The following is a 25,298-nucleotide window of genomic DNA, read 5'->3' on the forward strand; positions in this document are numbered from 1 at the left end:
TCCTGCAAGGATGTGACCACTTGAACAGAGCTTCTCAGAGTCATAAGAGCCTCACTGCACACAGCTGAGGAAATAACCCTTGAAAACTCTGCATTCCCGGAAGACATACAGAGTCACCTAGCAGGCATTAGGAATAGGAGCAATGGTAGCATTACTCAACTGTGCGCAATTTGCTCTCCTTATCTTGATTTAAATTACACTGCCAAAAAAGGCTGACAGTGCCTGAAATCAAACTGCTGAGCAAAGTTGGTCTTCAAAGAGACAGAAAAAGCATCCAAACAACTCCAGTGCAAATGGTCTTGCAAAATGCCCATATTGATGTGGGACAGCAGGATCTGGGGCTAAGGAATTTTCATTAGGATAATATAATTTTGGGCTACTCCCCTAATGCCCTGTTATGAAATGGGGGTTTGCACCACTGAAATCTGTACAACATGTACATCAAGCTTTATCTCGAGCTCTCAAGCACTAGAAAGTGAAAGCACCATCCTCAGCACCCTCTCTCAGCAGTCTCTGATCTGTTCCAGCTCCTTTGCTTCTCTAGATCAGCACAGCCCCTGGGGACCATCTTCAGGGTGATGGGTTTCTTAGGTTGCATGAAACCTTTTGTGTCCAGAACCAGAGGGATCTTGAGCAAAAGAAAAACAAAAGAGCCATGTGAGCTGGGAAAAGGACAGTCCTGACACTGACGGGACCCCTTCAGCCCACGTATATCTCAGCTGCCCCTTGTTTTCAATGCATATCCTGAGTTTACAGATGGATGTATACCAGGAATGTTACTAGTGCTCAAGTAATATACATATAAACTTGGGTTTTAATACTCCTCAGCTCCTGAGTGAATTGGTTAATCAGTGCTGGCTTCCACACAGCACAGTCGGAAGATCTCAGCACACTGATGAACAGGATGGAGGAGGGAAAAGCTGGATGTGGAGGAAAAAGCTTCCAGCCTCCATCTGTGGAGCAGCAGCTAAGAAGGGGGCATGCAGTACTATTTTGTTTAATGCTGAAATGTGTCAGCACTAAGGGGAGCTAGACCATTACAGGAGCTGGAGGAGCAATAAGCTCTTTGTGAAGAAAGAAATTAAGAAAGTTGTTCRGGCTTAGTTCCCAAGAGACAGCTCCTCACACAGGAAAGCACCGGGCTCCCCTGGGGCTGGGTTGGAAGTCTCAATAAAATAAACATTTAAAACTTGTGATGGAAGGAGTCATCTTGCAGGGGAGAGAAGAACTGTTTTACCAAGTCTATTCCACTGATTCAGTGCTGCTCATATCCTTGCTCTCCTTCTCCTCATCAAGACAACGGCAATATATCCCCAACTGGACAAGCTGCATTAAAAGCCCCATATCTCAATAAGCTTTGTATCAGGAAATTTAAGCGATGTGGCTCTGAGCCCAAAGTGCCATCAATGAAGAAGTGAGAGAAGACTATAGCTACCTTGTATATATATTCCAAAGAGATGTTCTGGGGTGATATTTTCCCCCTTCTGCTCTAATCTGATATACATGATTTCTTCTGAAGAAGAAAAAAGGCTAAAAGAGCCCCATAAACCTATGGGCACCAATAATACAATACATATTTAACTTGTCTCCCTTTAATTAAAGGCAGTTATAAAAAGAATCAATTTTATGGATTGCAGAGGACTAGAAAAATGTCATTAGACTTGGGGGAGGGTGGATAGGTCACTGCATTGTTAATGGACTATTACAGTCTTTCACCTCCAGGTTACTAGTTGAGTTGCAATCTGAATCTGCAGAGATTCCAGCAGAGAGCTTGTGCCAAGTCATAATTCTATGCATATTTTTCTGTTTCGTACAACAAAYGTCCTAAGAATATGCTTGCTGTCCCCTTCGTTCTGATTTCCCAAGCACACTTCAAGAACAAATACATTAATGGGATAGCTTTTCACGGCAATCAGTGTAGAAAGCCAAGTGGGGCTTTCTTTTACGAGTGTCCACACTCGACAGTAACACCTTATACAGTGTTACCTGCCTCTGAGTTGCAGGAAACTGCCACATTTTCAGGAGAGATTGCTTGACTTATAATTTCTAACAGYCATCACATTTACTCTGTGTCAAACAGCCCCATCTCCCAGTACTCACAGGCCTGCTCCATCAGTACCTGCCTGCAACATTCACAGGAATACCAGGCAAAAGGAGGGAGCCTCCTAGATCCTGCAGAGCCTCTAAGGGGAGAAAGGGCCACTAATTCAAATGTAGCTCAGAAAGGGCTTACTTGAAAATTGTTATCCTTTAGAGACTGTCTGTGGGCCAAAAGAGAATAATCTTGCTATCTCAGGATTTCTCATTGCTAACAGCCATGGTTGTATCACAAAACACAGTTTCAGAGCAGGCTGGGTAGACAGTGGAGGATATTAACTTTCTCCTATCTGGAACAGAGTCTTCCTAAGCCAAGTCAAGGTAAATGGGCCAGAGACCATGGGGAAATAAACACCCCGTGATGTAGGTGTATCAGAGGCAGAGGATGTCAGGGACTTCAGTCTGATGTATTCCACCACCATCAAATCTGCTTCTGTAGAAGCTTGAAAAATACATCAGTGACTGATGCTGAACCATTTAAAATAACTGAGAACATTTAAATGCAGTCATTCCCACGTGCTTCTCTAATCCAGAGCGAAATCTTCCTCCCTGATCTCTGTGTGAAGCAGTAAAAAMCAAGTGTGCAGACAAGGTTCAGTGCTCCTGAAGCTATCAGTCTCTGAACTCCTCAGGGAAGAGACGAATTTAATGTGCATGTGAGGCAGTTCCCTATTTATCCTGAGAAGCAGGCAAAAGAGAGCACACAGGACTATCTCAGTGGGACTAAAGTGCAGATAATGAAAAACATCAAGCCCATATTCTCACTGGAGTATCTTTGCAGGGTCTGAAAGAGAAGTTTGGCAACAAGACAACCACAGCACTTTTAGGGTGAGGAGCGCAAACCTCATTCCTATGCAGTTCCCAGGGCCAGCCCCAAATGGCAGGTAGGTGTAGAGGTCAATAGACTTTGTCCTCTTTACTGAACCTGCTCTCAATAAAAAAAATAAAGTTAGAAAGAGCTATTGTTCCAGGAGCACCAGCTTTCAGATCTGAAGTGATGCAGGGTCTGGGAAAGCAAAAGATTTTTGTGTTTCTGTGCATATTAGRAGAACCCAGCCAAGCTGCTTACCTCTTTCTCAATAAATACCTTATGCTACTGCTTTTATCTGGTGCTTRGAGTTTGCTGTGCATCTCCAGGATCATCAAGTGAGCAGGGGAGACCTGAAATATGCTAATGGTTTCATAGTRACTCTTCTCTCAGAACTCTTGTTCTCAGCTCAAAACCTGAACCCAGATTTCAAACCCTAAAACACACGTATCTAYAGCTTGAGGTCTTCCCTTTAAATCAAGGGATTAAGTGAACACAAAGATGTTCTCCCCCTGCGTGACTAAAAGGAGGGTTGCTTTTGAGACATGCCAGCCATTCCTAGAGAGGAAAAATCATCATGAAAAACAGGGCAGAACAATCAACTTCACAGAGAAATTTGCCACTGAGCATTTTCAGTAAAATTACTTAGTGCTCTCTTGGTTTTCATGCTATTGGGCTTTTTATTCCCAGTACATGAGGTCTGGGTATAACCTTAGTCACGTTACTCAGCAGCGAAGTATCTTGCTACTACTGAGACCCCAGCACATCCCTCTGAGCCACTTACAYGGGGACAAGTGATCCCTAAAGAGTATCTGTCCAGCTACAAATGCATCGTCAGTGATGTGGTGTAAGGATGGAGCTGCCGGAGTGACCTGTGTGAAACATGCCCACTGGCAGACTACTCCCGTTTGGATGGTTCCTTCTGCAATCGACACAGGGCAGCTGGGCCTCAGGTATCTTGCCATACGTGCAGTCACACAAGGTGCCTGGGCTATAAAGGYGTGGTGCTTATATATACAACCAACACAAGGTACCAGGGCCATAGATGTGACTCCAGAACAGACCGGACGGTATAATCACCATCGCTGCAAGCAGAGTCCAGCTAGAAGACRTGATTTCAGCAGCACCACACCCCTTTCCATGAACTCTGCCTGCTATTGCTGCCAGTGTTGTCCCAAAGGCAACTACAGACCACTTTTCATCCCAGGGGTTTGCTTCCAGGGCATTTGAACACCTATTGTATGGGCACAGGTCTGGCCCTCTGGGCCACCTGAGGGCCTAATGGTCTCCCAGGTCTGTCTTGGGCTATTGCCTCATTTCTCAGGGGCTGACAGACTCCTGAGCAAGGACTGTTTCATAACTAGAACTGAAAAATTGAATTTTATTTCCTACACGTCTTTGCCCTTCCAGTGCTGATTTGCATGGCATTGTGCCAGTCACCCAATGGCTCTTGTTTTAATATCTGGCCATAAACCCCTCAGTGTTACAGCTGCTGAGAGCTGGTCTTGCTGTCRTTTTCTTCAATACAGTTAATTAAATTCCATGCACAGTTTATGGATGTAGATCATAAAACTCCCCTCATGGTAATGCTGGGACTAGGTGTCAGACAATGATAAATGCCTAATTTAAATGTTATAATCACGCATACCCCACTTTCACTGACACTTCCACTCCCAGGACTCAGGTTGAATGTGCAGCTATTTCCTCAGCCTGGCCCTCACCTCTCAGGCCCAAACTCCTCTGGCTGAGGCCAGTACGTTGGGTTGTGATGCATCACATAGGCCAGGATCATTTCCACCATGCCCTCTGGAATAGTCTGTCTTCTTGCAGACCCTTTCAATTCACCCCCCTGGGGGAAGAGCTGGAGGGTTTCATTCAGCACCATGTCAAGATACTCCATCTGCATGAGCACACTGTACGTGAGAGTGGCCTGGGGAGGGTAGGGAAGAAGAAAGTCCCAGATCTGTAAAGAACCTTGATAAGCGAGTACACCAGACTGCACCAAACAGAGCTGGAGGCACAACTGCTCTACTTCATCCTCTTGAGGACTGCAGTTACCCCAGTTCACTTTTCATTAGTGTCTAGACCTTAGGCCCGCAGGTGCCCTTGGATGGTTGTGAACATGGGATTTCAACCCCACTCCAACACACACCCAAGACTTCCCCTTCAGGCATCAAGACCAGCTTTAGAAGGTGAAATTCTATAATTTCCACTCTGATGGATGCAGATCAGCCCCAGAGACAGGGATGAAGTCACTGGAGGAAGCATGCAGCAGTTGTYGGCATGCGTGGCTGCTGTCTCTTCCACATAAAGTGACTGCTTTGCTTTTAGCCTGGCCTTTAGCTTAAAGTCTACATGGCAGAGGTGGGAAAGACCATGGCATCTCCCATCCTCCTTTACCTTGTTGGGCAGATACACATCAATCTCATCCTGAAGTTGCTGCTGCACGCCAGGGTGAGTGGCCAGGTTATATGAGATGTAGCTGCAGGTGGAACCGATGGTCTCAGAATCTGCAAAAACAAAGATAAAAGCCTGGGCCGGAATCTCCTCAGYGCTTATTGCTAAAACAAGATAATAAAAACACAAGCAAGCAGCTGAAACCTATAGCACAACCTTGATTAACCCCCAGGAATTCAGGATCAATTCAGGCAACTCTACTGATAGCTGCTCAATGCCTAGTAAAGAAAACATCCAGCTGACACAGACTGAAAGGTTCTGGCAGCCACAACGTGGTGGGTCTGGCACTGATGTAAAGCCAGAAAATTGCTATAAAAATCAGGAGTATTACATTGCTATCTTTAAGATAAAATCAAACCAGTAAAGTTACAAGCACCCTGAGCCTGTTTTGGAAAGTCTCTGTTAATTGTACTCTTGGAATCGTGCTTCTAAGCCACAGTGGGTTAAAAAATTTGGGCACGTGCCAGGAATAGAGATGAAGAGATGTCCAGAAGTTCCTATAGGCTCTGAGATGAACCGTCTATTGCTGAGGGATTAGTGCAGCCCTGAACATAGTGTAACAGTGGTAATAATAACAGTACAGGATTTAACACTGCTACTGCAGTAGTGTCCGAGTGCTGTGAGGATGCAGCCCGCAGTGCAAGGCGCCATACGAAAACTCTGTCCTTGTGTCTCAGAAGCTTACGAGAATCCTGCCTTGATTGCGGGAGATAGGTCGGACTGTGCCTTGGCTGAGCCATTATTCTCTGAATCTAACACAGGATAAGCAACWCACGAGCTCATAAATGAACAAGGTATATATAACATATGTGTCTTGTGTGCTTTACAAAACACAGTCAAACATCACTTACCTTTGGGGAAGGCAAGGAAAGAAACAGCAGAGTAAGGAGACATTCATCCTGTTTCCTCTTTCTTGGCTAAATAGCCCTCAGGATTTATCCCAGGAACTGAGATATAATCTAATACAGCTGACATATGACAAGCGTCATTACTGTCCACTTCTGAGACCCTGAATCTCCCATAGAATTATGAATAAAATCCCCTCCCCTTCCTTCCTTTAACTATGTGAGGAACAGCCCTTCTTACTGCTGAGAGGAAGACAGATCTAAAGACATACTTTTATATGAGCTGTTCTCCTCAACAGAGTTGGAGCTGCATACAGGGAGGTGTATGAAAGCTTCCAGCCACCTTCCACATGACATCCCTAGGAAAAAAAAAAGAGAAAACAGAGCATTGACTTGGCCCCTGAAGTTTTAGCAGCTCTGCCTCAACCAGCAAACAGCAGAACGGGAAACAAAAGTGTAAGAGTTATAAATGACATCAGTTCTAGGGTACCTCCAGACTAAGGCTACCAAAGTCCTGCCGCGCTGGCCTCTACACTTCACCAGCAGAGTTTCTTCGTCTGTACCGTCAGCAAAGGAACTGGGACACATCACAGCGCGGTTACTTGCCACGGGTCACGGAGTAGCTCAGTAGCAGAGAGCAAAAATGGATTCAAGAAGAAACTTTCTTCCCTGGCGTATGAACTCTTTGCACCAGAARGGAAAGCTCTGCACTAGATACATACCCGGCAATTGGGAAGAAGTATACAGCACTCCTTCACGAGGATGGTTTTGATGAGTATGGGGTCCAGAAGGGCTAGCACAGGCTRCCTGCCACCAAAAACCAGGCCAAAAGAAACCCCAAATCAACCCGTTGATCCTAGTGACTTGGAGCAAATGCAGCTTGGTTTGCCTGTGGCCACAGCAATGCAGAAAAGTTGCTCAAGCCCAAAGGGTTTTGAGCCAGCTGAGTTCTCTGACAAAACAGCTGAAGGGACGAGGCTGAAACTCTCATTATATAGCAAACCAGGAGAAAGGGAAGAAACACAGACAATGTGGGCATCTCTAGCAATCGTCTGCATTATTAAAGAACTTCCAAGGCAGCATGTATTTTGACAGAAGGCAGCTTTTGCCACGRCTTTGATCCGCTGCCTTTGTGCTGTCTGAGCCCTGTTTCTGCAACTGGTACCTGCAGTCAATAAACGCACACGGAGTGGCCAAGCTGTGGGGTAAAGAGATTGCATATGAGGCAATGAGAGGGGAAAAAACCCTCTGTGTCTTCTGTTTATCAGTCAATGGAGATAGAAACACTTAAAAGCCATGGTGTGGGCCAAAGGGCAGGGAGCCGAGGGCTGCAGGTGGGGGGAGCTGCCTTCTTTAAGAGGCTCGAGAACATTTAATCTTTTTAAAAAAATATRCTGGGTTTCCTGAAGCCTCCCAGGATTTTTGTGCAACAGTTTTGCTTCAGTTTGAGAGGTTCCCAGGAGAAGAATGCTAAGAGGCCAAGTGTCTGCCTGCAAAAAAACAGCGCTGTGCAGGGAGCAGGGAGGCAGGTTGAAAGGTAACTCCTGTCCCGGTGCTAGGAGAGGCAGGGAGCAAGATGAAAAATATCGTGGCAGCCTGCAGCTCTCTCTGCCCAAGACAGACAGAACAGCAGCTTCAAAGGCATGCGACTCAGTTTGACACCAAGCAGTTGAGCTTTCTGAGCAGGCAGCATGGTACGAAAACGATTGGTGCCTTCCCTCACTAATGCATCCAGAGCTAAGAGATGAAAGTTTGGCTGTACGGATTTGATGGAGGTTGGAGGACAGCGGGGAGCTGCCAGAATGTGATATCTGGGCTCTCAACGGTGCAAGTTTCCTTGGCCCCAGGGTCACTAACACTGTTGCATTATTTTGAACATTTCCCAAAAGAGAAGTGCTGGTTATTTTCAAAGCTTGTGGAAACAAAAATAACCCAAATAGGCTGCCATCATCCCAACCTTAYACTGTACTGAAATCCCAGCAGGAAAGGAGCCTTGGAGAGATGGCTGGAGAGATCCCCGCTGGGGAACCTGCATTTCCCTCATGACCCAACCTGTTGCAGCTGGAATTAAAACGTTGAGACTTGGTGGCAACACGCCTCTTTGCAGGGGTGTCACCATGCTATTTTGTGTTGAGGAACCCCTCATATGGGGCATTTTGTTCTGTAGTAAGAAACTCACCCCCACATTTTACCATATTTTTCAAAGCACTTCTGATCAAAATTCAGGACTGCCTGCAAAAGAGAAAAGGAGGAATAAATAGTTTCCAAGTGAACAGTGATCAAAGCAGGTCACTGCTTGCAGTTTGTGGATCCTACAGGCCCATTTTAAGTGGCAGAGGATGCATGCTAGCTCTTAAGAGCCACGTTGATACTTAAGGGAGATCTGCGCTGGAGAGAAAAAAGAGAGCAGAGAAAGAAAACTGCACCTCCAACTTCCAGTAGCAAACCTGAGCCAAAAATATAAAGAAGCCAAGGTATGACAAGGTACACCATTTTATCATGAGGAGACTTAGTAGGCAGAGCTAGATCCCAGCACACCCTTTCATTTCCACCTCAACAAGTCAGAGCTGCCACTACCTTTTCCTCATGAGATCTTCCATTGCACTCACCRAACAAGAGTGATGATGGCTTTTTTGTTTTGTTTTGYTTGCATTAAGGTTTTAACTGATGTTACATGTGAGGATGTAACTTATGGGACACACAACAGCCACCATGCATCAACTAAACCATTAGTAAGGGACCCTGTGCAGGCTGCAAGCCCAGCAAATACAAGTTAAAATATCTCTTTCACTGAGGCTGAAGCTAATACATTTCAGCTTGCTTTTACYCATCTAGTACCTCATTATTTGGTGAGGTCTGGTAACTTGATAATTAATCTATTTAGAAATCCATTCATTTGGTCTAGTTTCAGGACAGCTGAACAGCWAGTGGCTAAACAGGGCCTCTTCATGGCAGCTGGCAGGAAGCKCAAAGAAGCACATAGTTTTCACAGAAATTTGCAGCCTTGGGCACCTCTTCCTCTGTTTTTCGCTTGCTTGTTTTCAACAGTTCTTCAGCTGCTGAGGAGGAGGGAGGAGACAAACTCTTTTCAGCTGTCCCATGTGACAGGACAGGAGGCAATGGGCAGAAATTGAAGCACAGGAAGTTCTGCCTGACCGTGAGGGGGAATTTCTTCCCTGTGAGAGTGACGGAGCACTGGACCAGGTTRCCCAGAGAGGTTGTGGGGTCTCCTTCTCTGGAGATMTTCAAGRCCTGCCTGGATGCAACCCTGTCTGCCATGCTCTAGGTGACCCTGCTGAGCGGGGAGGTTGGACTRGATGATCTCCAGAGGTCCCTTCCAACCTTACTGATTCTGTGATTCTGTGATCAAGGAAAGAGCTCCTTCTCCTTTATTAGCCCTTACACCTGCCTTTAAGGTCTCCCCAGAAGGCCAAGCATCTGTTTTTAATACCGGCAGCACCAACACTGCTTCCCTTTTTGCATGTCCAGCTCCTCCRGGGTCCCAGGAGGTGCAGGGAGCTCCAGCTCCTCCCTGGACATGGCGCTCTCCCTCTTCCCCGGTCCCCCTGGGGGACCAGCCTCTTCTTACAGGAGCAGGAGGCTAAGGAATAGGATGAGGAGCAGCCAAGTGACTACAGAGACATCTGGCAGGAAATTCATCACGTCTCCCAGGCTGCTGCGGGAGCGCAAATCTGCAACGAAACCCTGATCTCCGCTGAGCAAATTTTCAGCCCTAGCTTTTAACTGCAGCCACCCTCACATGACCCGAAGGAGGAGTCTTCTTCCTTGCTCAGTTGCTCAAACTTTAACCCCCGGGCAGGTTTCTTCCTGGACTGAGACCTTAATAACAAGCCTAGCTATAGTGACTTTAAACTGCTAAAAGTGTAATTTTCACTAGGGGAAACATAGCAAAGGGCTTGACTTTGCTTAACTCGTTCCTTCTYACCTTTTATCCTGAAAATAGTGAGACTCGCATGGGGCCAAGAGGGAGCTTCCGGATACTTGTACTGACTAAAGGAGCAGTGCTGCATCAAACCGCTGCTGGATTTGCGCTCTGTTAGCTTGCTCAGTCCTTTTCTGAACATCTCGTCRTCTTTGGTCTATGCAATATCCCAGGGCAAGGAGTCCCACAGACAGGAGCGCTGTGCAAAAAATACTTCCCTTGACTGGAGCCAGCTACCTAGAGACTTCATTGGGCCCCAGTTCAGCTGGGGAAGGAGCCCCCTGCCAAGGAGGGGTTTACAGCTTCCCATCGCGTCGCCCCTYGGACGCGGTGCCCTGGTGAGCCCGTGGCTTGTTGCAGTTAGACTTTGTTGCTTGTATGGAGCGGTACAATGAGGAGGGCGCAGGAAATGTTGCCCTCTCCCCAGCCAGCCTCCTCCCCCTGCGGGTCTCCCCCAAACCCCTCGGGTGCACTCGAGGTTTGACCTGATGCTGCCAGCTCTGGAGACACGGGCAGAAGAGCCAACAGGACAGGCTTGCCCTGACAGCCGTGAGTCCGCAGCGAAGCCTTTACTAGGTCACCCTTTTTCACTGCGCAGTTTGGATGCTGATGGCCCTGTTGACCTACCCACGTGTGTCCTGGAGCGCTGCAAAGGCTGGCGAAGGYGTTAGGGCGAGAGGCAGCTCACTGGCTCCAAATCAGCTCAAAGGACCGAACGAGCCCTTGGCACAAACAGCACCACACGGGGAGGTCAGCTGGTGCTCGGGGTCCCAGACTCAGCAACAGCATTTCCAGATGGGTTCCCTTTTCATTTCTGCCCCGGACTTTCTGCTTGCTTTAGGGCCTAAGGTCACATAAGATGACTTGTGTTGTTTTTGTCTTCAGGAAAGMGAGTGTTGCCCCACAAACACGTGCAGGACTGGCCACTTTCTACTAGAGAAACGGGGAAAACGCATTAGAAATACCACCAGAACGGAGAGCAGGGCATCTGGCTGGCACAGCTGTAGCATATTCAAGCTCACCTGTGCTCATGGGCCGTTGTGGACATGTGTTAAGGCACAGTCCATGTAGTGGACAGTGAGAGGGTGGCAGCCTCCTGGGGACAGCCRCAGATGTGCTCCTTTGCACGGCACAGCGCGGCCCCCTCCTCTTCACCTCCCCGGAGCGCTTTGGCTGACCCAGATAGATAGCGGAGCGACTCGTCGTATGAGTTCAACCAGCTGAAGAGCCAGTCCCAGGGCACCCACATACATCACACTCATTTGCACTGAGAATTGACCCACTGTGTCGAGCAGGCTCAGCCATAGCCTGGAGGAAACCAAAGTGCGTCTGTAATTAACTGCCAGTTAGCACAAGGCAAGYGCACCGACAGACTACATATGGCCATATCCATAGGCTAGGAGCATTTTTCCCTGTGCCAAATATTTATTTTTATCTCCTAAAACACAGCAGCTGCCAGTCTTCCTGCAGGTGCTGAGGGTCACCTCTGCAAACACCCAAGTGAAAGAGGATGGCAGCAGCACTGCTATTTTTGGTAGGACAAAGTCTCAGACATCCCCRGCTTCTCAAGGCCATGATGTGCTCGATGATTCATGTAACCTGTGACTGACAATAATCAATTAGCCAGTTTATGGAAGAACGTGTCTGATTCCCACTTCCCCCGGCTGCGCAGAGTAGCTGAACCTCCAGCCGCTCGGCGCTGGAGACAGGAGCGGCCTGTCTCCAGCAGCAGGAACATTATGTCCCATTTTATTGTGGTCTCCTTTTTGCAAGACCTTGGCAGAGCTGAGGCTGCCATATCCTGGGAGCTGTCTTTTATCTTTGCATCTAAAGTTTAATTCTTCCACAAAGTAACYGATTATGGCCCAATGCAGTAAGGACATTAGGAACCACAAGTAGAGGCAGGAAGAAAAATTAGCCAGTGCTCAGTTTTAAAGAAGGCGTCACCGAGAGTGTGCAGTGCTACGGGCACGGCTCTAAACATCCCACTCCGGGTTAGCAGCATTTCTTCTCCTCACACAGAGCTGTTGATTTTCCAATAAGCTCTGCTAATAGCTGTTGTGATTTCTTGGTGGGAAGCTGGTTTGTATTTCAGTATTTTCCCCTCTCTTGACAGCAGCTGAAGCAAAGCCTGACTTTGGAGGAGGAAGAAGGGCTTAGCTCCGCCGAAGCTAAATAAACCGGCTAGGAAATTCTTCCTTTTCTGCTAAATAGATTTGAGCAGGGGCAACTTACTGCTCCACGGGTGACTGATGATTTGAAGCAAAAAGAAAAAGAGGAGATGCAAAGGCCTACAAAACACGTGGTCACCAGCACCACCAATGSAGAAGGTGACGGGTCAGGCGGAGGGGACAGTGACACCGGTCTCCCCTGAAGCAGTTGTTTACCAAAGGAGAACTTCTCCTCCCTGCGGCAGCGTGCTCTGGTAACCTTCACGTMACCTCACAGCGAGGAATGAACCACATTCAGGAGGGGAAAGATCTCACCGTTGGCAGGTTTGTGATGTTACTGCATGGGGCTCCTGTAGGCAGGCTCGGGAGTGTCGTCACAGAAAGCCACATCCTCACCAGGGCTCGTGCACTTTTGCAAAGGGTTTAGCTACCTGACTTTCTTGCACAGCTCTTGTAGTGCTGTTGTCTCCGCGGCCTGGCAGACGTTGAGGAAATCCTACGCTCGCTCTGGTCTACAGGAGTTACCCCTCCTCGGAGAAGCTGCCCTTCCTAGTGTGCTCCGGCGTGGGCTCGTGGCAGCCTCCCAGAGCCTTACTTTGGCTTTGTGGGTGCCTGAACACATCCTCCTCTCCTTCCCGCATGGATTAAAGGAAAAACCGCAGCACTTTCAGCCCGTGAGAGGGACTGACAAAAAAAGACAAATTGGACGGAGAGGGTAGGATTTAGTCTGCCGTGCTAACTCAGATATTCCCGACCAAAATTGCCACCGCAGGTCAGAGCTGCGGGTGGGGCAGTACTGAACTCTCATCGCTGCATAATTTTCTACTAAATGGGAGTATTAAAGCAACACTTATACTTATGCTGCCCTTTGGACTGAGCGCGATGGTGGAGCCTGCACCTACCAYGGCTATTTTTTGAAAGCAAACATCACGGAAACGGCACCCAAGGGGGAAAAAGCAGCCGGGCAGGTTCTCCAGATTACGATTCCCGGCAATACTGGAAGGGTYTTAGCGTTGTGGGCAAGCAGGCCACGGCGTTACAGGCAAAGGGAAAGAATCGCCCAAGTTTTGGCCCGGAGCCATACGCAGCTCTTGTGCCCACGACTAGGCCAGGAAAAGCAGAGCGGTTCAGGTTTAGCGAAGGGGTTATTTCCCGCGGGAGGCYGGGAACGGGCACTGCGGCCAGCGCCGCGCGTGCGGGAGCGAAGCTGAGCCCCAAAAGAGGCTGGAGGTGGGAAGGGAGAACRTTTCGGGCAGCGGGCGTGCAAAAATAAACGAAAAACGAGCAGTCGGTAAAGAAAAAGCGCGCGCTGCTGGGGGGACAAGGCCAGCGGCRAGGTGCAGGACGCCGCGGAGCGCCRGTGACCCCGGCGCAGGCTGCGCCGCGGTGACCTCAAGACACCTCCCAATCCCAGCTCCGTGGCACAACGCGGCTGCGTTTCTCCTCTCTCCCGTTTCGGAAAATAACCTATTTAATAGGAAACGTCTCCGAGACAGCTGTTAACCCCAGCAGTAAGAGTCACGCTAACGGCTGGCAGCCTCTTTGGTACGCAGGGCTGCGGGCGCTATTAGGCGTTAGAAAATAGAGATGGTTTGCAGCCAAAGCGRTGTCTCCAGGGTTAATTGTCTCTAACTACAGAGGAACTTGAACGGTCCAAAAGGAATCGCTTCCTTGGGGTTCACGAGCAGACGTGGCCTTAGGTCCTCGTGGTCCAACACCAGCCCAGCGCCTTCCTTTCTCTAGGCCCCAGGACTTTCTCTAAAGGGACCCTTGGAAGCCTTGAGTAGTGCACAGTGCTGTAAAAATACCTTTCACATCCTAGGGAGAAGAGGAGCCGCTGGGCGCGTGAACCCGGGGCAGGGGCTCCTGCCGTGGCTGCAGGCACCGCTGACCCCGGGGCCCAGCCAGGCTGCCCCGCGGCGCCGGGGGKCCGCGCGTTGCTCTGGCGCTCGCTGCGTCGCCTCATGGCACGATCGCTCCCGCCACAAGCGCTCCGCTCAGTACTAACCAGCTCACAAGACTCCCCACCGCTCCTTACCACCACAGCGAGACCGTGCTCGGCTTTCATCCGCTATGCGCTTTCTTGGCTTCCGTATCACAGTTACCCAGTTACGTGACGGCAGAAGCTACGGCCCTCGCACGAGGGCGAGAAAAAGACGAAACAAGGAAGAACGTTGCTCTGCGGAAACGTAGCACGTGTGAATTCATGGTTAAAACACACAAATGAGTATTGTCATGGCTGTAAAAATGGGCCCAGCACAGGCACAGAATGAAACATCTTTGAGCAATCAGGGAGACGATGACCAAACCGATGACATTTAAAACTCATGCAGAACCTCTGAGGAGCGTGACTGATGACTGAAAACGTCCTTCCGTCTTCAAAAGCACACAAAGAGACCGAGGCCCACGAACTATTAAACTGCGGAGCCCTGTCTCGAGGAGAGGCGATATTACTGCCGTCTGGATGACGAGAACCAGACTGAAGAGGACAAGTAGAGAGCGGTGCCCACCTGGGCACAGAGGACCAGGCAGAAGACCACCCGGAGACTTGTGCCCTAACTACATCTCAGGTACTTTCTCGAACAGCTGTGTTGTGAAACATCTGTATTGCAGACACACAGGTTCCCCTTTCCTCCACACACCATGGAAAAAATCCTGTTGTGACACACAGCGGTCTTAGAAAGGAGATAACAAAAGTCAGCTTTGTTAAAAAACAAGTGTTGATTCACTGAGTGCCCCATCTTTAACGGCTCCTTCTGCTGTCTTTCTGGTGCCACAAATGGGAACTTGAGTTGTTATTTTGGGCTCTTTCTTACAAACCTTGTTCTCAGACAAACCTCTTGAAATGATTAAATGGGAAAGCACCAGATCTACTACTTCCTCGAAGAGCTCCAGCACCGAGGAAATTACCGACGCTGGGTGTCGACTTCTGCCTTCCTTCTCACTGAGCTCGAAACCGAGCAAAGCTGGATATTTTTAGGGTCTCTGCAGAGCAAAGCCACATGTTGCTCCTTTAATYCAGTAACACTGCTGAATGCTCCTGAAGCATGAACAACTGAAATCCATCTCCCTTTCACCTACCCTGTAATTTCCTTGTAAAACTGGAGAATTATAAGCCACAGCAAGAGTTACATCATAAAACCAATTACAAAAAGCACAGAGGTGCCACTTCTGTGTGTGCTTCTAGTGCACTCCCCATGCTATCGAACACCAACTCCTTCAAGGACAGTCTATCCTTTGCATATCTCAGATATATTTTATACTATTGAATAACATGTCTCTCTGTTTTCAGATCTCCCAGCTAGTAGCTCAAACTCAGTTAATGAAGCAGCCAACATTCTCCAGAAAGCTATCCGAAGGTGAAGCAGCATTGCCACATTTGCAGTAACCTCAATTTCTGCCAAACCACTTCAAAATCATGGGTCAAGCCAGGAAAAAAAAATAAAAATCACGAGATGGCCTAAAAGACATCAGATCTAAACATACTACATACAATCTTTTCATTTKCTGTCTGCTTTCTCACCCCTCATGGACACAGGCACAACCTCCACAAAGGGCCCAAAATTTAGAAAGAAATTCCACCATAATCCCCTTATCTCCAAACTACGTTATCTCACAACGACAAATGTTGAAAACACACCRTGGGCAAAATGCATTTTAGAGCCCGAATCTCTCCTCAGCCAGACTCTGCATTCAGAGTGGCATTGCTGCCTGCGGAAGAGCCTGGCTCACCCMGTTGTGCCTCCAGGAGTGCAAGCTCCTGGGTTTCTGTTTTTCTCATGGAGCACATCATGCATGTGACCTAAAGGGCGGCCACTCAAGYGAGTGATGCAAGCTGTTTGGCTTGTGGTTCTTTCAGCATCGTTGACATCTTATCAGTCACTGCTGGACACCAGCCATGCCAGCATGTCTGGGCACATTCCCACTTAGCAAACCCAGCAGGTATCACTGGAGGCTTCTCACTCAACCTCCCAGAGAGAATTTTCTATAGCAACCATTTGGCTGCTTGTATTAAGCCTTACCTGCTTTTAAAACGCACGTATCTCTTACCGCACTGATTTCTTGTGGTGTACAAACAACTGCTTGGATCAATGAATGAATCTTCATCTATCAGCCTGGAAGGCGGCTGGATGGATGACTGAGACACTGAGTTCACCTCTTTTGGTCTTGTCCCTTCCATGGTGGTTGGTAGATTGTTTCCTATTTGCATCCGGTTATGCCACGTGAAGATTTAGCAGTCCTGGGGGAAAAGGTCTCCCGGCAGATTAAGTCACCATCTCATAAATCAAGTGTGGAAATTTGCCCCACTTCCGTTCCAGATTTTCCATAGTTCACTTTCTCTGATCATGCTTAATTGCCCTGTTTCTCCCTGATCCTCCACCTCCAGAGTGTTTATATCAACCAGATTTGTACACTTGTACATGCATTAAAAAGAACCCAAGATTAAAAAAAAAAGTTTGTATTTACAAGTTGAGTCTTGTACTCATGGAATTACACTCTAATTAGGTCAGGCATGTTCCCCTGGTAGGGTTCGAGCGATAGCRCTGGAAAACAACTCACCGAGTTACGTAAATAACTCACCCCGCTCCGTTTAGTAAGCGAGACGCGTTCTCCCTGCGCCACGCTGAGGCTGTGCGGGCACGCGTACCCCCGCCCCACAACCGCGGCTCGCCCCGGGGGCGACGCCAGCCTGTGCCTCCATTTCCTTCCAGCGGAAGAGGGCTCTTAATCCGCTCCAACCTGACGGGGTTGTGGAGAGGTCACCCCGCGCTTGTAAGGCGTTTTATCACCCTGGGCACGAGGCCTCTGCCTATATTACATACGCCTCTTTTCACGATTGCCTTCCACCCTTATCTGCATTTTCTGTTTGCATAGGCCCCAAAGTGCAAACGTTTGCATGGTATCATGTTATCACGGATCGGGGCGAAGAACAGCAGGCTCATTCCCTCTGTCGGGATATGCGCTTYTGCTTTGCTAGGGTGCAGACAAGAGGTTAGTGCTTTGGGAGCGACGAAAGAACTCGTCTCCGCATTGCACAACACTGTGAAAGCACCTTTCAACGACAACATGGGCGTTGCACCCATTGCTCCCCCCTCTGGCATATCTTTCCCTGTCACACACTCATAAACTGCAGATTTACTATTTCTTCATCAAGAGGGGCAGGTTCACCAAYTGCGCAGATGACTATTGGTTTCAGCCACCACAGGCCAGCTCAGAAATTGGCCTCTTTAAAGCTTTGCAGAGTGTTTTTGCACGTGCCAGGCTCAGCTGACTGAGTATTATCCAAACGAGTTAACGAATGGTGCCAAGGAAAGGAGTTCCTCCTTTGGGGTGCAACGGAAGCGAACAAAAATGAACAAACCTCTGCGTTCAGATAAAGTTCATTTTGATTTTGTGGGAAATTAAAGTTTGAAATGAAAACAATCATTGAGGCAAGAAGAGGAGGAAAAAAATATATATAAAAATCGAGAGGCAAGCTTAAAAAACGAAAATAAAAGGAGCGGGAAGAAAAATAAACAACTCSAGCATAAACGCAGGGAGAAGAGGAGGAAACAAATGAGACGAATAGCAGGAAAAGGGTCAGTAATGAAAGCCCAGATTACTTGGTTCACTCAGGGCAGGGCGGGAAGCCAATCTGCCTTCTGCAGTATTGTTTAGGCTACAAATGCCATGGCAGATTTCCCTGCCGCTCCAGTGTTTATGTCCGGGCTCCTCTCCTAACCACAAAAACGTGCGTGGAGGAAAGGCGGCCAGCAAAGAGCGAGGGCTGGAAGCGGGACGATGACACGCTTTGGAGCTGAATGACCTCGAAAAAAACACTTCTGCGTTTTCTGGCACTTTTGCAGAATAACGTTTCGTTCACAAAATTCTACCGCGTGAGGATTTTCATCTTCCAAATGGGTACATTGATACCTCTGGGTTATTACAAACTACCAGCCGCAGAGGGCTGCCTGTATTTATACAGCACTGCATTATTTATAATATCCCTTTCAGGAGCAGGAAAATAAGAGCTCTTTCCCTAGAGGCTTTTTTTCTTTCTTTTTTTTTACTTTTTTTCTGCCCTTTTTTTTTTTTTTTTTTTTTTTTTTTCTTTTTTTGATTTTTTTTTTTTTTTTTTAGCTCCTCTCCCACTTGGAAAACATTGATTTTTCACCCTTGTTTCTCCCAGCAGAGCCGTAGCCAATCTGACTCCGTTTTGCTTACTTCTCGAGGCCAGCTCCTCAGCCGATGCAAAGCAGCGATGATCTCCCTGGAATAAATAGAGCTGCGCGGATTTGCCCGAGGTGGGATCTGGCCGCCGCCTCGCCTCCACCGGCGCAGTTGCGGGAACTGGTTCACGGCTGCCGCAGCGCTGCAGGGGAGCACAGGCAGTATTTGCAAGGGGACAAAGGCACATCAAATGGTGGCCCGGTGGCTTACCTGGCCCCGAATGGGTTTTTAACTCTCCTGTATTAACGAGCAGGTGGGAGTTTATCATCAGAAAACAACAAAAATACAAGGCTGATCAAATTYGGGGTGTAAACTATTTGAGAGCATCATTTTAGCAGAAAAGCAGCAGGGGATTATAAGATTTTACAGTCCAGAACTAACAGCTTGGAGTTTCAGCCCGTTACGTTTTTCACTGTCCTGAGCTGTTAAATCGTAAGCACACTGGCAAGGCACCGAGAAATTTCTCCAAGCCAAAAATAACAGAAGAGGTTTGAAAATACGTCCCCCTCCCTCTCTCCAAATAAATGTACCAAGGACACACTCATTCAAAAAGGGTTCTTTTAATCAGAAGCAAGTTTGCAAAAGAAGAAGTAACTTTCTCATATAAAATAGTGGAGTGGTGAAGGTGAGGCTAACAAGAGGTGCGGAACAAGAAACCAGATCAAATCCCCAAGGAGACACTGAAGTAAAAGCAACGACCCAATCACCGTAACACACCGAAGGGTAACTCTGCGACACAGCTGTGTAAGGCGGTCCTACCCCTAAACCAACAGTGGATATCGAGGAAGATGAGGGACTCCATCGGAAGAGTGGCAAAGTGACTGGCTACAAACTCACCATACCCTTATTTTATATATATATATATATATATATATATATATATATATGTATTTTTTTTTTGCACCTTTCTGTGACTGGAGAGCTGCCGGCGCTGGCTGCCCCCGCAGTGGTCAGACCAGCAGGACCGGCGCAGCGCCCCAGCTCTCCTCCCTGCAAAACCCCACCACAACATGCTAGTGGCAAGGTACCATTCCCAGGTGTGGCTCTAGAGAAGCAGACATACGTGGGAAACCCTGTTACGGCCTCTGTATCCAAAGATTTAAGCCCCAAGGAAGTATGCTGCGATCAAATAGACTCCAAATGAAGTAACGCATTTCCTGCCAAACCAAATTTCCTGCCAAATCTCAAGGCTCCAAAGCCATTTAAAATGTGCATGTGTCAGCCTCGAGAAGATAAAAAGAAGATAAAAATTCTGAGTCAGACTCCGAACTGCAGCTCGCAATGCTACTTCAGCCCTTGCGCAGGCACAGCTATGCCTCACCTGTCCCCCGTGCCATGTGAGTGCTTATCAGTGCTGGCTCTCTACTAGTGGGGTGGCAAACTTTACAACTTCACAGAGCACAAGCCAACTTTAGCTGTCTGGGAGGGTTGGTGGGGTGGAGGTATGGCAAGAGGAGGAGGAATATAGAAAGATGAAGAACTTGTCCAAGGAAGCCGTTTAAGGCTCATGCCCAGCTGAACATTTTCAATTTCAGGCTTAAAGTGCTCCTAATTTAAGGGTGGTTTTCTGCAGGGAGGAGGTTTCAAGGGATACTGTACAACCACATCACCATGCACGTGGCTTTTGTGAACAGAATGGCAACATACCTCTTCCCACGTGAGCTCTAGTAACACCATGGTGTTGCATGGACTCCACACATTGTGGCAAAAACCTATAAAAAAGACCTAGAAAATGTGATTGAACTCACGGGAATTCAAGTTTGAATGAGACTGTTCACAATGCAAAGCACCTGTCTAGCAACTGCCCCATGATGGCTTTTCCCCTCCAGACACCATCTGTCATAGCAGGTACCCTTTTGGCTCTTACTGATAAAGGAGTTATCTAAAGTTAGGAGTTTAGGGATCACATTCTCTCTACAGGTCTCAAGTTTCTGGGAAGGTCGATTTCTACTGGCCTATCCACAGGTTTTTGTTCTTGCTTTTTTCTTTTTTTAAGGTTTCTTGACAAATTCCTGGACTGAAAGAGATTTTCTGAAACAAATCTTGGTCTGCAAACAGCGAGTGGGAGAAGACAACAGTGCTATCTATGCATAAACAGCTATTTCTCATCCCTTTTTGGAGAGCAAATTGGATAATCTTTAGATGACCCAATGGATTTCTTGAGGGAAGAAATGACAAGAATTATAAATGTATTCTCATATCAGGACAGACTCAGATGCTTATTCTAAACAACCGCTACAGCAGCTTCTGGCTGAGACCTGGGTGTAAGCAGATAAAATTAGGTCATGGCCCATCTGCAAAGCATCACTGGCTTTAAAACTCAAAATGAAGAGGAAAAAAAAGTCCTGTTGGGTAATGGACAGTTTCCTTTTTTAAAATATTTTTTTTCTCTTCTCCTGCAATGCCAAGTGCTTCCAAAAGCAGGATTGCTGACTGGTGTGTGATTCCTTTAGTAAATGTTGCTTAAATTCTCTGCTCGGTTCTGCTGAGGCTTCTCCCTGCCCTCCCMAAGGTGTTTCCAGCTGGTAACTCCCAGGGTGGGGGGAAGAAGAGGCTGTCACTGATTAAAATAGAACAGTGCCCTCTCCTGTCCCTTCTCACGACTGCTGCTTGCACCCAAACAGCACAGGACCATGCRTGAAACGGACTTTTGGGAGAATATAATGCTCCATTGAGAATGGYCTGGAACAATACAAGGGGCCTTGGACGGCTTATTAACTCGTGTGCACTTTTGCACYAGAGCGGGATTTATTACGGACACAGCCTGAGGTTTGATACTCCCTGGGAGCATCCCTGACAGTGGTGGTGGGTGTCCTCTCAGCCCTGGAAGGGGTACGAAGATGTGGGCACTCTTTTCCTGTATGAAACTGGGTATTTCCAAKGCTATTGCATGAAAAATGAGCTCCTATTAAACCGCTCCCTGAAACGTCTCTCTTGATCATTTCATGATGCTGTTTTAATTTTTTTTATAAGAGCCATCAAGAGACCTGAGAAACAAGGGAAAGTAAATAAATAAATGCAAACTAAATATCATAAGAAGTTTTAAATACAAGCTTCCATTTTTCAAGACTTTTCTGAATAGTGAGATGAAACAAAACTGAGTTTGATGGGTAAAGTTATTTTAACATGACAGCTAATGTATAAAAGTCATATTTCAAGGCTGTTACTCTCAAAGATTACAGCTATGAAAGAGAACTTTCTTGCTAACTGATGGGTGTTTCCTTCCAGATAGAATAATTTACCTGATATTTGAGGTAAATAAAACATATCTATTAATCCATATTTTACAAGTACAGCATGCTAACAACACGGCAGAAGCATCATGCACATACGAAGCTTACGTATCCTACTCTTATCTCAGGGGTGAGCAGGGAAGGGCACTTCCACGCTCTGCAAATGCTTGAATAAAATAAACGTGCATTTAAGAAAAGTCAACACCTAAATAAAACATAACCTTGGAGGGACAGCAGTGTGAACTGGAATGGAACAGAAATTCCTTTGTTCAGATCAACAGGTCCTAAAAGAATCACACCCAGCRTTTCGCTTTGGAGGCAGGCAGAAGAAAAGGGCCGTACAGCCAACTCGGTAGGCCCCCAGCACACTCAAGCATTTTAGTTGCAGTTGTCTCTGAGGAAGAAGGGATAGTATCTTCTCCTCACTTGGTACAGATCTTGCTGTTCCCCACSTTTTTCTTCAGTGGAACAGTGCCATCAAGTCCACTTCCTTTATTCTTTGGGTTTTCCTTGTTTTTTGGCTCAATGTGGTATCAGTATAAACCCATGGAGTAACTGCACCTTACACCAATCCAGATCTGGCAACACCTGCAGGAGATGTGGAGCTACGCTTACCTTTGGARCAAGCTCTTTCAGTAGTTTCATCTACTTTCTCCTAACCTGTTTCGCTAACTCCCTCAGTGGTCCCTGGAAGCCTCTTCCTGTAACGCTACCTCTCACAGCTGTTGGATAAGCACCATTAAATCTCCAACAGCAACTGCACTGCTATGTCACACGTATGGAAAACGGGGTGTCTAAAATGTGTAATCTGATGCAGGAAATAACAATGGAGAAAGAAAACAAGTCAGAAAGTCACACAGATAGTTTTGTCTAAGAAACAAAATAAAACTCAAATGATAGACTACAAACAAATTCTTGTCAGTTTAGTAATTAAAGCAAAGTCCATATGGCTTAAGAGAACAGTCAAAGTGCACAGAAGGCAGTGGTTTTTGTTTGTTTTACGTTCCTCTTCACAGTAAGCGTATTTCATCCTCTTTGGAGCCCCTTCTCCGTCCCACACACATCCTATCCAGGTACGGAAAAGGGGATGGCTCACAGGGTTTTGGCTCAAGCCCATGTCTTTGCACTGTGTGTATCAGTAATGAGCTGTGGATCATTATCCTAAATTCAAAAGTACTTGAATACACAAAYACTGGAGGTTTTGGTTTTGAACTTTTTCTTTCTGGAGCCTTTGGAGAGGAACATCAATCCAGTGCCAAAGCTATCCAGAATCAGTATGCACCAACAGCAGTGGTGCTCAGAGGCAGTGCCAAGGAATAAAGCAGTTCTGAGTTCATTTGTCTTGTCACAGAGGCACTGGAAGGTGACAGCAATGCTGAACTTGCCCTTGGACCTCACCTGCTCAGATGAGGTGCCACCAGTCTACTCCTAACCAGCCCTGATGGGCAGCAGCAATAATCAATGCCACGTTGCTTTCAATGACCTGCCTTGAAGACCACCACGTGGCAATGCCACTGCTGTCCCACACCCCTCCAGAGGGGGTAGGGACAATCTGCAATAGCAACAGTGCCCACATGTGCCCTGGTGGCACCTTAGCAAGCTGCAGGGTGCCAGTTATCCTGGCTCTTCTACACCCATCTGGGAGGAAAYGCCAGATGCTGGAGTGGCAAGGACATGCCTACTTCCAAATCCCCCTTTCAAACCATTTCAGTAAAAAGTCCAGAGATCCAGGACTGTTCCTAGGTCCAAGGGCTGGACTGGGATTCTTTAAGCACCTGACAGCTACCTTGTGAGCAAAACAACATGCTGCTAAACACAACAGACATGGGAAAARGATGAACTGTTTGCAGTTCTGCAAGGGCAAGCAGGGAAGCAAAAAGAGAGCTGTACAAAAGGATGGAAAATAAACTAAAAATCCCCTCTCTTCTTCCAAAATGCCGTAGCTGGAAGTGCACAAAGCAGCCTGTATAAACGTGCACAAGATAATTCATGACCCTAATGCTTAAAAAACCTAGTTAGCTCTATTTGGAGACACTTTGTTGCTTCTCTCAGATACAAAGCTGTAGAATCAATAAAAGGCACCCGTGGACACCAAAATTCACCCAATCTGTGTGATGTGTCTTTGTACTAAAAAAAATAAAATCAAACAAACCCAGCTACCGTGTACTTTTTTTTACAGATCAGTAGGCAGTGCTGCAGAATCTGGGCATGAAACGATGCTCAACTTCTATTGACAGGGCAGGATAACTAACGATCAAAAAATTTATCAGTTAGTGGACTCTCTAGCTTGCCACTGCAAACTTAATTGAAAGTTTCCTCTGGCCTGCTGGGTTATGTCCTTTGACTTAAAAAAAAGAAAAAAAAAGAAAGAAAAAAAAGAAAAAAGTACAATTCAAATGGTATATGCAGTCCACAAGGGAAGATTAGAGCCACACCAAAAATAAACTGACCTTGCATCTGGATTCTTCCCACTTGCTTCACCCACTACTGTCTAAAGCTCTCTTTTGAGCCATCTTCTCTCCTAAAGGCCCTGGAGTTAGAATATTTAAAGAATGCAGCAGGTCCCATTTGAAAAAGAAAGAGAAGCAGGTCAGCAATTCAGTATAAAAACACTAGCAGTGAGCCTAGAGCAGTGACACATCTGACCCTAAGTTAATCAACTGGTGCTCCTAACGTTGGGTACAGCAATGAGAAGAGGAGAGAGGAGGCACCTGCTTTTCATGTAGATATTTGTCCTTTCTCTATATTTTCCTACTTGTCCCTGATGATGGAGAAAATTAAAAAAAAAAAATGCAAAGGAAAAGGAGCGTGGGAGGTTATATGTGTTTTCTCTTCAGATCACATCATGAAGTCAGTCACTGCATCTAGGGAATTCACCTCCTTATTTGGGAATGGGGGATAGGAGGAGGGGAGAGAAAGCAAAAGGGAACAGAAGGATAGGGGAGCTGCTTCCTGAAGCAGTGTTACAAAAAAGCAGTTAAAAAACCCCTACTATTCACAAGTGGTTAAAATTGTCACTTTTCAGAACTCTTTTTTTTTTCTTTTTTTAACAAAGGTTCAGCTAGTTCAGCTCCATATTTTTGAGTTGATTGTCTTCAGAAAAAAAATAGCCTCATTCGTGTTCCCATCCATTTTACCCTGATGATAGAGAAGTTACCCACAGTTCATCGCACTGGTCACACGCACACAGTCACTGCGACGGGTCACTCCGAGCTCTGCCGGAGGTGCAGCTGTGCTGGTTCCTCTGTGCTGGTGTCAGACGAAGGAGGAAAACCCTGTCACTGGAGTCCGGGAGCCGGGCGCGGGCTGTCCCGTTGGGGTGTACACCCCTCCTGAGCTCTGTGTCGTGATGACAGTCTGGAAATAGGGTTCTGCTTCGCTCGCCGCGCACTCCTCGTATCTGTAGGACGCTGGGTGCTTCACCCCTTTCTGCTGGCGCTTCCAAGAATTGTAGTACGTGGGGTCACTCATGTAATGGTTCACGAAGGAGTGCTTTGGCAGCTCATCTTCGTAGTCAGAGTCGGTGGCCTGGAG

General features: G+C 47.1%; 2 protein-coding genes across 2 annotated transcripts in view; both read right to left on the reverse strand.

The window, feature by feature from the left end:
- Positions 1-490: 490 nt before the first annotated feature.
- On the reverse strand, positions 491-9,867 carry LOC146601560 (cytochrome P450 3A19-like). The gene is given in 10 exon segments (XM_085300419.1): positions 491-628; positions 2,863-2,918; positions 2,921-3,006; positions 3,008-3,022; positions 4,627-4,835; positions 5,306-5,415; positions 6,480-6,566; positions 6,953-7,029; positions 8,387-8,491; positions 9,797-9,867. Coding segments are annotated over 10 exon segments (954 nt in total).
- A 9,208-nt stretch (positions 9,868-19,075) lies between these two features.
- Positions 19,076-25,298, reverse strand: part of SDK1 (sidekick cell adhesion molecule 1) — a 407,922-nt gene continuing 401,699 nt past the window's right edge. The window contains exon 44 of the mRNA XM_085300428.1: positions 19,076-25,292. Within this exon, the coding sequence (XP_085156554.1) occupies positions 25,020-25,292 (273 nt within the window). The 3' untranslated portion in view covers positions 19,076-25,019. The remainder of the gene's footprint in view (positions 25,293-25,298) is intronic.

This window comes from Rhea americana, unplaced genomic scaffold, assembly GCF_003343005.1.
Source record: "Rhea americana isolate MKP2758 unplaced genomic scaffold, rheAme1 scaffold_10, whole genome shotgun sequence".
In the NCBI taxonomy this organism is placed as follows: Eukaryota; Metazoa; Chordata; class Aves; order Rheiformes; family Rheidae; genus Rhea; species Rhea americana.